Source organism: Salvelinus alpinus, chromosome 8 (genome assembly GCF_045679555.1).
Source record: "Salvelinus alpinus chromosome 8, SLU_Salpinus.1, whole genome shotgun sequence".
Taxonomy (NCBI): Eukaryota; Metazoa; Chordata; class Actinopteri; order Salmoniformes; family Salmonidae; genus Salvelinus; species Salvelinus alpinus.
In genome coordinates, this window is record NC_092093.1 from 8,125,647 (window position 1) to 8,139,916 (window position 14,270).

Here is a 14,270-nt window from a genome sequence, read left to right on the forward strand (position 1 = left end):
GTCGGGGGGCTAGGGTCAGTCTGTTATATCTGGAGTATTTCTCCTGTCTCATCCGGTGTCCTGTCTGAATTTAAGTATGTTCTCTCTAATTCTCTCTCTTTCTCTTTTTCTTTCTTTCTTTCTTTTTCTCTCTCGGAGGACCTGAGCCCTAGGACCATGCCTCAGGACTACCTGGCCTGATGACTCCTTGCCCAGTCCAGCTGGCCGTGCTGCTGCTCCAGTTTCAACTGTTCTGCCTGCGGCTATGGAACCCTGACCTGTTCACCGGACGTGCTACCTGTCCCAGACCTGCTGTTTTCAACTCTCTAGAGACAGCAGGAGCGGTAGAGATACTCTGAATGATCGGCTATGAAAAGCCAACTGACATTTACTCCTGAGGTGCTGACCTGTTGCACCCTCGACAACTACTGTGGTTATTATTATTTGACCCTGCTGGTCATCTATGAACATTTGAACATCTTGGCCATGTTCTGTTATAATCTCCACCCGGCACAGCCAGAAGAGGACTGGCCACCCCTCATAGCCTGGTTCCTCTCTAGGTTCCTTCCTAGGTTCTGGCCTTTCTAGGGAGTTTTTCCTAGCCACCATGCTTCTACACCTGCATTGCTTGCTGTTTGGGGTTTTAGGCTGGGTTTCTGTACAGCACTTTGCGACGTCAGCTGATGTAAAAAGGGCTTTATAAATAAATTTGATTGATTTGACACTGGCACCACAAACAAAATTCTGATCAGCACCTCAACTTGGTCAAACAACCCCCGCACCTCCACTGGAAGCCTCTTGAGGACCTCTGCTGCCACTCCACTGCTGCTACAGGGGTATTTGTTGCGAAAGAGAGGCAACTGCACTGAAAGATAATCTATGTTCAGCTCAGGGTACTGATCTAGAGACTCATCCAACTCCCCCGTGAGAAGCGCTCTTTCCAACTTTTGCAGGACGTTTAGACTGTCCTTGTCAAAACGGTCGCCAAACTGAACCTCCACACCATCCAACACTTAAACAAATTCTGCCCTATAGTGACCCACTGCTTTGCCAGCAAATCGTCTTGAGTGTGTCTCAATGGATTCAATGGAGTCAATCAATTTTGTTGCTTTCTCATACAGTCAAAGGTAGCTTTTGTCATTTCTCTTGCCCCTAAGAGATGACCGCACACACTCGACTGCAGCCTGCATACCAGAGACAGTCTGAGTTTTCTTCTGCAGTGAAATGTTTAGACATTCAAGCTCTCCAAGAACAACAGAGGCAAGTGTGAGGCCCAACACAGTTGAAGCTGAAGTGCTCAAGTAAGTCACTGGCAGTTGAAGCTGTCTTGGATGCAGTTTTTTGCCATCTCCTCTAGGCTGCTGAGTACCCGCTCATACTGCCCTAGCACAGCTCTAATAGCAGTAGTCCACACAGTCCACCTTGTTGGACATAGGGGTTTCAGGGTGGTCAGATGTGTATCATCGGACGTGGCAATTGATTCAAACATGCTCTTAAACTTTCCTGACTGGCCATAGAGGACACCTAACTGATGGACCCAGGAAAGGGAATCCTGGATCAGTAGGGAGTCTGAGCAGCCAGCCTGTGTTATCAGATTTATAAATTCCCATTGTCATCCGTGTGGCCTCTAATGGTTTGTCCCTGTCTTGCTACATGCAGCATCGAACTAACAATTTTCATCAAGCAATGCCTTGCGTCCTCCTGCTGTTTACCCCACGCGCTGGATAACTGGGCACTGATTGGATTTAGCTGGTGTGCTGTTACAGTTACAAAGTGGCGGTGGGTTTGGCAGTTTTGATGTGCTGTGAATTTTACAATGGCTTTTCTCCAGTTCCTAAATCCTGCACTAATGAAGGCAGCATCTGCTCTTTGGCCAAAAGATGGCTGGCTTGAAAACCCTTGGTTACAGTGAAAAGACAACACTCCTTTTACTGATGGATTATAGTGTAGCCAGGGGAAATCGCGAAACCATCTCTCTTGAAACGTCAACACTCTGTTGGCAAGAGGATATGGTTTTGTGCCATCACTGAGGTAGCTGGACAGTGTTGTGCCACTGTCCCCTATACTGGTGCCGCTGGCAACAAGATTGACACCTGGTCCTGCCGTGGCTGTGACACGGGGTGACACGGGGTCGTGTCCCCCCGTCCCCCCTGGGATTTCTGCCTATGCACTACAGGACACGACAGTACAGGACAAGACACACTGCAGGACATCACACCGCTGGACAGGACACGACAGGACAGGATACTCAAGGACAGGACATTGCACTACAGGACGTGACACTAAAGGACAGGACACTACATGACACTACAGGACAGGACATTACACTACAGGACACTACACTATAGGACACTACACTATAGGACAGGACACTCAAGGACAGGACACTATAGAACAGGACACTACAGGACACAACAGTACAGGACAGGATGTTACTCTATAGGACAGGATGTAGCAGGACAGGATGTCACTGTACAGGACAGGATGTCACTCTACAGGACAGGATGTAGCAGGACAGGATGTCACTGTACAGGACAGGATGTCACTCTACGGGACAGGATGGAGCAGGACAGGATGTCACTCTACAGGACAGGATGTAGCAGGACAGGATGACACTCTGCAGGACAGGATGTCACTCTGTTGGACAGGATTTCACTCTACAGGACAGGATGTAGCAGGACAGGATGTCACTCTACAGGACAGGATGTAGCAGGACAGGATGTCACTCTACAGGACAGGATGTCACTATACAGGACAGGACGTCACTCTACAGGACAGGATGTCACTCTACAGGACAGGATGTAGCAGGACAGGATGTCACTCTACAGGACAGGATGTAGCAGGACAGGATGACACTCTGCAGGACAGGATGTCACTCTGTTGGACAGGATTTCACTCTACAGGACAGGATGTAGCAGGACAGGATGTCACTCTACAGGACAAGATGTAGCAGGACAGGATGTCACTCTACAGGACAGGACGTCACTCTACAGGACAGGATGTCACTCTACAGGACAGGATGTAGCAGGACAGGATGTCACTCTACAGGACAGGACGTCACTCTACAGGACAGGATGTCACTCTGTTGGACAGGATTTCACTCTACAGGACAGGATGTAGCAGGACAGGATGTCACTCTACAGGACAGGACGTCACTCTACAGGACAGGATGTAGCAGGACAGGATGTCACTCTACAGGACAGGATGTCACTCTACAGGACAGGACGTCACTCTACAGGACAGGATGTAGCAGGACAGGATGTCACTCTACAGGACAGGATGTCACTCTACAGGACAGGACGTCACTCTACAGGACAGGATGTAGCAGGACAGGATGTCACTCTACAGGACAGGACGTCACTCTACAGGACAGGATGTCCCTCTACAGGACAGGATGTCACTCTACAGGACAGGATGTAGCAGTACAGGATGACACTCTGCAGGACAGGATGTCACTCTGTTGGACAGGATGTCACTCTACAGGACAGGATGTAGCAGGACAGGACGTCACTCTACAGGACAGGATGTCACTCTACAGGACAGGATGTCACTCTACAGGACAGGATGTAGCAGGACATGATGTCACTCTACAGGACAGGATGTCACTCTACAGGACAGGATGTAGCAGGACATGATGTCACTCTACAGGACAGGACGTCACTCTACAGGACAGGATGTAGCAGAACAGGATGTCACTCTACAGGACAGGATGTCACTCTACAGGACAGGATGTGGCAGGCCAGGATGCCTGTGGATGCAGAGATAGTGTCCTGTGGGTACAGAGATAGTGCCCTGTGGGTACTGTAGGTACAGATGGATATCGCTTGCCAAGTGGCCCATTACGTTAGCAGCGGAGCTGACATTCAATATAAAAAATATATTAAAAACGGACAAAACTAACTAGAACAGCTGCTGTTATCATCTGCACACATCAACTCATGCTCACATCAATACTTGAATTACGAGAAATCTATATTTATGTGCAAATTTGTTGTTGATAGTCTTAATCAGGTTAAGCATAGGCCATATAATCTGAGTGGTGGGCCAAAATATAATCTGAGTGGTGGGCCAAAATATAATCTGAGTGGTGGGCCAAAATATAATCTGAGTGGTGGGCCAAAATGTGTCATCTGCGTGGTGGCCCAAAATATAATTTGAGTGGTGGGCCAAAATATAATCTGAGGGGTGGGCCAAAATATAATCTGAGTGGTGGGCCAAAATATAATCTGAGTGGTGGGCCAAAATATAATCTGAGGGGTGGGCCAAAATATAATCTGAGTGGTGGGCGAAAATGAGTAATCTGCGTGGTGGGACAAAATATAATCTGAGTGGTGGGCCAAAATATAATCTGTTTGGTGTGCCAAAATATAATCTGCTTGGTGGGCCAAAATAAATTCTGCATGGTGGGCCATGGGCCGAACAAATAGACATTATCTATCTTTACTGAACAAAATATATACACAACATGCAACAATTTCAAAGGTTTTACTAAATTACAGTTCATATAAGGAAATCAGTCAATTTAAATAAATTAATTTACCCCTAATCTATGGATTTGACATGACTGGGTAAAGGCCCAACCACTGGAGAGCCAGGCCCACCCACTGGAGACCCAGGCCCAGCCAATCAGAATTAGTTTTTCCCAACAAAAGGATTTTATTACAGACAGAAAAACTCTTCAGTTTCATCAACTGTCGTGGTGGAAACGTAAAAACAAAAATGCAACGTTAAAAGTAAATTCTCTGCAATTCTACTCATTTTGCCATGGCGTGTAAAGACAATGTTGCTGTTTTAAAACAAATGTTATGCAATTCTACTCGTTTTGCCATGATTTATGCCATGTTCATATGATATCTGAGTTAGAGTGACTAACAAAATCAATGGGGGCCCCCTGGAGTCCAGGGCCCCTGGACACAAAGGTGAACCAGTGGACTGTCTTCACTGATCTGCAGTCACCCCCTTCCCCCTTCACACACACACACACACACACACACACACACACACACACACACACACACACACACACACACACACACACACACACACACACACACACACACACACACACACACACACACACACACACACACACACACACACACACACACACACACACACACACACACACACACACACACACAGCATGTGAGAGACTATCGGAGCCGACCTTAGTGTTGCTCTATTTGCATTCAAACACCTTTGGCCAGCCCTCCCTCCTGTGTCCACAGTGTAGCACAGTACAGCTAATCAACACACTTAAGGTGTGGGACTGACCCCAGTCAATGGACTCCACAAGACCAGAATATCAATCTGATCAGCCAATGGGAAGTGAATAAAAACACAGCAGGATATCCTTCGCCCAGAAGAGTCAGTTCAACAGCTCACGTACAGATCACAAATGACACTTTCATTGTAAAGTGTTGCTGTGGTCAGTGCAAAGCTTAACTACAAACACAGCATTTTAAACATTAAACATGTTAAAACAAACTTCAATATTAATATCAAGAACCCCCCCCCCACACACAAATATAAGACTTACATAGAAAATGACAAACATCCACAAGTTTCCCGAAGACAGAACCAGGCTTGGCAGATTTGAAGCAAATCGGGAAAAATGACTCCAAACCAATATCTTCCCTGGCATGTGGTCAATATCTTCCCTGGGATGTGACCAATAACCAATAACTTCCCTGGGATGTGACCAATAACTTCCCTGGGATGTGACCAATAACTTCCCTGGGATGTGACCAATAACTTCCCTGGGATGTGACCAATACCTTCCCTGGGATGTGACCAATAGATTCTTCCCTGTGGGAGATATCTGTTGCGATGTGGGGAAGCTCCATGGGTTGAAATTAAATTAAAGAATGAAAGTAATTGGTTTTAAATCAAAGGCCTCCTGCAGACTAGCTGTGTAGTATCTACAAGGTCAAGAGTATTCTATTGCTATGGGCCTGTACTATATTAGGAAATAGCTTTTTTTGATGTGAGAAATCTGAAAATATTACACAGAGCTAGCAGATTCAGTCAATCTGGAAGCCAGTAGTCCTAACACATCAATGCCAGTCCAATCAAAAGTGGAAAACATAATGAAAGAGAGAGAGACAGAGCGAGAGAGACAGTGGGCTCCCGAGTGGCTCAGTGGTCCAAGACACTGCATCTCAGTGCAAGAGGTGTCACTGCAGTACCTGGTTCAAATCCAGGCTGTATCCCATCTGGCTGTTTATTTTATTTATTTTATTTTACCGTTATTTTACCAGGTAAGTTGACTGAGAACACGTTCTCATTTGCAGCAACGACCTGGGGAATAGTTACAGGGGAGAGGAGGGGGATGAATGAGCCAATTGTAAACTGGGGATTATTAGGTGACCGTGATGGTTGAGGGCCAGATTGGGAATTTAGCCAGGACACCGGGGTTAACACCCCTACTCTTACGATAAGTGCCATGGGATCTTTAATGACCTCAGAGAGTCAGGACACCCGTTTAACGTCCCATCCGAAAGACGGCACCCTACACAGAGCAGTGTCCCCAATCACTGCCCTGGGGCATTGGGATCTTTGTTTAGACCAGAGGAAAGAGTGCCTCCTACTGGCCCTCCAACACCACTTCCAGCAGCACCTGGTCTCCCATCCAGGGACTGACCAGGACCAACCCTGCTTAGCTTCAGAAGCAAGCCAGCAGTGGTATGCAGGGTGGTATGCTGCTGGCTGTGATTGGGAGTCCCATAGGGCGGTGCACAATTAGCCCTGTGATTGTCCGGGGTAGGCCGTCATTGTAAATAAGAATTTGTTCTTAACTGACTTGCCTAGTTAAATGAAGGCAAAATAAACAGAGCTAGAGACTTGTGTGAGAGACCAGTTTAGACTTTCCTGTCTATAATCTATCCTAAAATAGGTTTGAATATTCCCATCCACCTGTAGCTAATTTCTGTTCACGTACACCTAGCTGTGGTTTGACCCAAACCCCCAGATGAATTACAACCAGTGTAATCTCTATCTCCCTCCATATAGCAGATAAGCTGCAGGTCAACCCCTTGAACCCCAGTCACCAGAACACCCAGGCACCAGCATGTCTACCCAGGACGGCATTGGACAGAGGGGAGACAAAGGTGGGGGTTTATACATTATACATTTGTTTTAGATAAGGCCTTATTTAGATATGTGTGTGTGCATAGATTAGATGGGTTTAGTCTGGTGTGGTTGACATACAGGGTTGTTGTGCAGTATGTGGAGAACAAACACAACACTAAGGAGAAACAGGGAGGCCAGGTCACCACATAACACTAAGGAGAAACAGGGAGGCCAGGTCACCACACAACACTAAGGAGAAACAGGGAGGCCAGGTCACCACACAACACTAAGGAGAAACAGGGAGGCCAGGTCACCACACAACACTAAGGAGAAACAGGGAGGCCAGGTCACCACACAACACTAAGGAGAAACAGGGAGGCCAGGTCACCACATAACACTAAGGAGAAACAGGGAGGCCAGGTCACCACACAACACTAAGGAGAAACAGGGAGGCCAGGTCACCACACAACACTAAGGAGAAACAGGGAGGCCAGGTCACCACACAACACAAAATGTGCTGTTGTAACTCAAATTAAATAATCCATGTTCTGTGTAAATTATTCAATATTCTACAAGTCTGATATGAGTAAAACATTTATGTTTTGGAAAGCCCTAGAACTTGGAAATTAAATAAACTTGTAATTGAACTAGGCCTAATTAAACAACAGCGTGAAAAACCCCCACAAAAACTCCAAACAAAACAAACCCATAATAACGTTATAACAATTCTAAAGTAGTCAGTAACCCGATATATACCCATATAACTGTTGCTCTACAGATAGCCTTTGACACCACGGCTTTTGTTTAAACACTTCACATTGATATTGACCGTGGCCCTGCGCGAGGGAAGAAGGAGGGCGGTGTTTTCTGAAGCCACAACAAAAAAATAAACTATTCGGGCAATTGACAATTTCCTGAAGGGAGGTTGGGCTTATCACTCCCAAATTTCTCTCCAAAGTGTCCCATCTGGAGTGGACACAGGTTGGTTGAATTGGTGCAAGGACGCAGATTACATTGTTACACGCGCACACACAATGGACTAACTATCAGAGGGGGGAAACTGGAACGAAAACTCTGAATTTATGCTGTGCTCTTTACCACTCCAGAAGTGAGTGACGTCCTCTCGGAAAACTATTTATACCAAACATTTCAGGTAAGGAATGTAACCGAATGACTATTTTTTTTTTTATATATTTTTTTAATCAGTGTATAAAGTCCCGCAGAGATGTAATCGGAAGAAAAATATGCCACAGTCCGAAAATGTTTTCGGGCAAAGTTGGCTGGTGCAATTTTGCGCACGCGTTTATTAATGACTATGAATCAGTAGTGTATAGATTGTTTCCTTTTGAATGAAATTATTATAATTGTAATGACCCATAGTTCCTCGGTTCAGCACACTTATTCGTGTACTGCGTGCCACACGGCTTATTCGTGCGTTGTATTAGGCTGATATTATTGCATTTCACTTAGCACGGTAAATAAGCGACTTTTCTCTCTGTGTTGACTGCTATTGGGTGTTATACACAGGTTACATTTTTATAATAGGGAATTTAATATATATTTTAAATGCCTTAAAATAACACTGTCACAGGCATATACATATGCCTTCACTAAACACTGTAGTTCTTAGTTAGTTTGAACATGTGCAGCTAATGTTTGCACATTCATCGGGATACTAGAATTCAATCACTTGCAGTCAGTTATAAATGTATGTATGTTCAAGGCCTATTCAGTCAAAACCGTAAACAGGTGTCTTGTTTAGTCTACTCTTGAAAACGTTTCATGCAACAGCAGAATTACATTTTTAATTTTGTTTAACCTTTATTTAACTAGGCACATCAGTTAAGAACAAATTCTTATTTACAATTAAGGCCTACCAAAAGGCCTCCTGCGGGGACAGGGGCTGTAATTCAAAATAAAAATATAAATATAGGACAAAACACACATCATGACAAGAGAGACAACACTACATTGAATACATTTACTGGACAGCTTCTGTCCAGTTTCTGTACAATATCTTTCTGTAAGGTTTTTGTGCATCTTCCTATATAACTATCTCTGTTCTGTCTCTGTATCCCAGCAGGTATGATTCAGAGGAAGGATGTGGTTCTGTCAGTTCTAGGACAACTGCAGGATGCTACAGAGAGCTCCGGCCTGGATGCCCTCACCAGGGTAGCTCTGGAGGTCCGCCAGGTCCTGACCCCCTTCACCCTGCCCTCCTCCCCTTGCCAGGAGTCCCCCAGCTGGGCAGGTATCGATGGCAAGGCCCATAGCCTGTACCCTGCTGACGCCCCCAGAGGCCTCCTACCTCTGGTCTGTAAAGGAGAAGGGAACCTGCTGTTTGATGCAGCCAGCATGCTGCTAGTGGGGACTACTAGTCTCAGTCTGGAGCTACAGGTGAGGAGGAAGTGTTTCACATGCATTTGAATGAAATATGTGTTTCATTGGCTTGTGTGGATTTGTATCTCCAAGGCATGAAGGTTATAATTCCGTCATTTTGAATTTGGATAACTCAGAGCTAAAATGTGTTTTTCAAATGATAAAATACTGTATTCTGACTACACATTTAGAAAGATATAATTAGTTACTATATTGGTTTGTAGCCTAATCTGTATTTTGACAAGTACTGAAACATGTACTCTATACCCTCCAGGTGCGTACAGTGGTCGACATGCTGCTGTGGAAGAGGTACTACTTGTGTGGTATGATCGACTCTAAGGTGATGCTGCAGGCGGCCAGATTTAGCTTGTGTGCCGAGGAGTCCCAGGACATGCTCAACCTCCCCTTGTCCGTCCTCGAGGCTATATTTGATGCCGATGTCAAAGCCTCCTGCTTCTCTGGCTCCTACGCCAACATGTGGCACCTCTATGCCCTCTCCTCTGTCCTCCAGTGCAACATCTATTCTGTCTACCCCATGTACAACCTCAAGATACGACCCTACTTCAACCGCCTGATAAGACCCAGGTCCTACCCCAAAGACATGGACCCTATCACCTTGCACATTATGTGGTCTGGAGAGCTGGAGGGGGGCTCCACCAGCTCCAGATTTAGACCCATAGTCTTTGTAGCGTTAGTCCAGGCTAGCGACTTCCAGATGGGCAGTCCTAGCACCGAGAAGAGGGTCCCACCCCCATTGAAGACCCAGGAGCTTCTCAAGCAGGACTCTCACCTGTCCTACTCCAGTCTGAAGGACAAGTACAACATCACCAAGAGTACCTTCTACCGCTGGAGACGGCAGACACAGGAGCACCGCAAGAAATCAGCTGCCAGGTCCACCTCTATACAACTCAATACTCTTTATCAGTCGTAGATACTGATGACAGCGTCGTGGCACTCTGGGACATTCTCACTTTAATGGCTTGTGGTGTTTTGTTGTGGTGTTTATTGTTCTGGTGTTTATTGTGTTGTGTTTATTCTGGTGTTTATTGTTCTGGTGTTTATTGTGGTGTTTGGTCTGGTGTTTGTTTGTTGTGTTTATTGTGGTGTTTTGTTGTTGTGTTTATTGTTCTGGTGTTTATTGTGGTGTTTGTTGTGTTTATTGTGTTGTTGTTTGGTCTGTATGTTTGTGTTTGTTGTGGTGTTTATTGTGTTTGTGGTGTTGTGTTTATTGTGGTGTTTGGTCTGGTGTTTATTGTTCTGGTGTTTATTGTGTTGTGTTTATTCTGGTGTTTATTGTTCTGGTGTTTATTGTGGTGTTTGGTCTGGTGTTTGTTTGTTGTGTTTATTGTGGTGTTTTGTTGTTGTGTTTATTGTGGTGTTGTTTGGTCTGGTGTTTATTGTGTTTGGTCTGGTGTTTATTGTGTTTGGTCTGGTGTTTATTGTGTTTGGTCTGGTGTTTATTGTGTTTGGTCTGGTGTTTATTGTGTTTGGTCTGGTGTTTATTGTGTTTGGTCTGGTGTTTATTGTGTTTGGTCTGGTGTTTATTGTGTTTGGTCTGGTGTTTATTGTGTTTGGTCTGGTGTTTGTTTGTTGTGTTTATTGTGGTGTTTTGTGGTGTTTATTGTGTTTGTGGTGTTTTGTTGTAGTGTTGTGTTTATTGTGGTGGTGTTTGGTCTGTATGTTTAACCTTCTGCTGACATAGACAGATTAATACTCATTCAATCCCTTTCTATGAAGGTACGAGGCCAAGCACTTCGTCCAGGCGTGTTATCTGGAAGGGAAGCTTATGCCTCTGCACCAGTTTAAAGAGTTCTTCCCTGAGATCTCCCGGTAAATAAGATACTGAAAGCATTGTCAATACCGTTGAGATCACCACATGGCATGATGTCTTTACAAAAAAACACATTTTAAATGGTTAAAAAATATCTAGATTTTAACTTGACTTTTCTGTGCCCAGAATGCTGTAGTTAACCTGCCGCTGTCTTGTATAATTCTGTTGCCTATGAATTACCTTTCCTTTTGGGACAACAACAATGTCATTCTCTCCCAGGTCCACCTACTATGCCTGGAAGCACGAGCTGATCTCGTCCGGCGGTAGTTTCTCCACGGACGAGGTGAGTCCAGGGAACAGCACGGAGCAGGAGTCCTGGTCCTCCCCAGAGTCCAAGCCCAGGCAGGAGGAGGAGGAGAACCAAGAGGTAGAGCCAGACCCAGAGCACCACGACAGCGTGGCCAGTATGTTCGGCCTGAACTACAACAATGATAAGGTGGACGGGGAACGGGCCCAGAACCTGGCGCTGATGCAGGAAGCCAAGAAAGTTCTTCAGAACTGCATCTCCATGAACACCTTGTTCCCCTTCAGGATCTTCAAGAGGAGCTTCCCTGGCATCTCCAGGTCAGTGACAAGGATTTACCTGCAGTATAGCATGGCCTTTAATCAATCATTTTCTTTTGTTCATCTCCTTCATTTTTTATCGATTTACTGTTAAGTGTGTTACAATTTTAAATGCAATTTAACTCCAGTTTAATTTGAATGAATACAGATCCACGTACTACAACTGGAGAAGGGAAGCAATGCTTTTCAATAGAGGCTACAAGGCTAGGAGTAGTGAAGACAACTCTGATGTGGATAAGAGTAGTCCCACTGATGGTCAGTCCCCTATCGGGGGGACTGAGAGCCATGGTCATGCTGCTGCTGTCTTCCCCAGAATGAAGATCTGTAGAAACAACTACAAAGGGTTCAGGTTGGTGTTCCTACACAGGAAGAAGCTGAGAGAAGCAGCCAAGGTGAAGGTGTGGATTTCAAGATGGCCGATGTCCAAGTTCAAAGTGAACTACCCTTCCCTGTCACTCTGTTTCTATTGGATGTGGCGCAACGGCCCGAGTCAAAACAGGAAGGAGAAAATCACCCACCCGTCTCTGTCTGTAGAGGTGAACAGGCCTGAGGATATTATGGAGAACAACAACGCAGCAATGGAGAATGTTAGCGGCGTGACGGAGATAAAGACGAGGGGTCTGACTCAGGACGTGACTCAGGATGTGTTGTTGTTAGGGGGGGGTCCAACAGAGGGTCTGAGAGGCCCTTCCACAATGACTTTTGTGACACCCCCCTTCGATGCCCCCCTCCCTCTACCCAGGTCCCCCTTGCCCCTTCCCAACCCAACCAAGATGTCCACCACCACCGCCACAACAGATGACCAGATGTTTGTGATGGATCTGGTGGCCCTGGCCAACTTCAAGGCTAAGGCCAAACTGTTCCTCCAGAAACGCTTCGAGGAGAAATCCTTCCCCACATTCAAAGAGTTCAGGTCCTATTTCCCCCTGACTCCCCGCTCCACCTACTATATGTGGAAGAGAGCCCTGCATCACGGAGTGCCACTGGTACATGGCTGAGGGAGAGAGGGCATGGCTGAGGGAGAGAGGGCATGGCTGAGGGAGAGAGGGCATGGCTGAGGGAGAGAGGGCATGGCTGAGGGAGAGAGGGCATGGCTGAGGGAGAGAGGGCATGGCTGAGGGAGAGTGTACCGAGTGTAATGGTGGTCATACACTCTGTTACACAAGCTTTAAGCAGAACGGTGCCCTGTAACAAACTGAAATGCTCTCTTGTCTCTTCAGAATCCTAAACTATCCCTTCTCCCTCCTTCACTTCCTCAAACAGAGCCATCAGTATCAACCATCAGATTCTGGCTCTTTTAAAAATGTTGATTTTTCTTCAACTGAACATTGTATTTGTTTAGGTAGAGGTTTGTTTGAGCGTGTGGGTGAAGCCTAATACATTGGAATTGTAGCTAAATGCATCTTAATCTTGATTTGTCCTGCTCTCCTTGTCTGTTCCCCTCCTCCCTCCATTCCTTTACCTATCACCTTCAGCTCATGGACATTTGCATGTGTGTGAAAAGACACTGTTCCGTTAATGTTCCGCTGGCCTCCAGGCAAAAGGCAGTTGAAAGTCACCATGATGGTGACAGTGGGGCTTTATTTAAATGGCTCTTTGTTTGAGACTGGTTGTTTCTGCTTCTCTTGTCTCGGTTTTAATCCCATCTCTCTCATCATGATGGGTTTTAATCCCATCTCTCTCATTATGATGGGTTTTAATCCCCATATCTCTCGTTATGATGGGTTTTAATCCCATCTCTCTCGTTATGATGGGTTTTAATCCCCATCTCTCTCGTTATGATGGGTTTTAATCCCATCTCTCTCGTTATGATGGGTTTTAATCCCCATCTCTCTCGTTATGATGGGTTTTAATCCCATCTCTCTCGTTATGATGGGTTTTAATCCCATCTCTCTCGTTATGATGGGTTTTAATCCCCATCTCTCTCGTTATGATGGGTTTTAATCCCCATATCTCTCGTTATGATGGGTTTTAATCCCATCTCTCTCGTTATGATGGGTTTTAATCCCATCTCTCTCGTTATGATGGGTTTTAATCCCATATCTCTCGTTATGATGGGTTTTAATCCCCATCTCTCTCGTTATGATGGGTTTTAATCCCCATCTCTCTCGTTATGATGGGTTTTAATCCCATCTCTCTCGTTATGATGGGTTTTAATCCCATCTCTCTCGTTATGATGGGTTTTAATCACATCTCTCTCGTTATGATGGGTTTTAATCCCCATATCTCTCGTTATGATGGGTTTTAATCCCATCTCTCTCGTTATGATGGGTTTTAATCCCCATCTCTCTCGTTATGATGGGTTTTAATCCCCATCTCTCTCGTTATGATGGGTTTTAATCCCCATCTCTCTCGTTATGATGGGTTTTAATCCCCATCTCTCTCGTTATGATGGGTTTTAAACCCATCTCTCTCGTTATGATGGGTTTTAAACCCATCTCTCTCG

The 14,270-nt window shown here is 45.5% G+C and overlaps 1 protein-coding gene across 1 annotated transcript; it reads left to right on the forward strand.

The window, feature by feature from the left end:
* Positions 1-9,135: 9,135 nt before the first annotated feature.
* Positions 9,136-13,524, forward strand: LOC139582503 (vertnin-like). Its single transcript, XM_071412564.1, has 5 exons — positions 9,136-9,447; positions 9,704-10,320; positions 11,167-11,259; positions 11,480-11,824; positions 11,973-13,524. Exons 1-5 carry the CDS (start codon positions 9,136-9,138, stop codon positions 12,820-12,822), a joined length of 2,217 nt encoding a protein of 738 aa, XP_071268665.1. The 3' UTR covers positions 12,823-13,524.
* Positions 13,525-14,270: the final 746 nt, after the last annotated feature.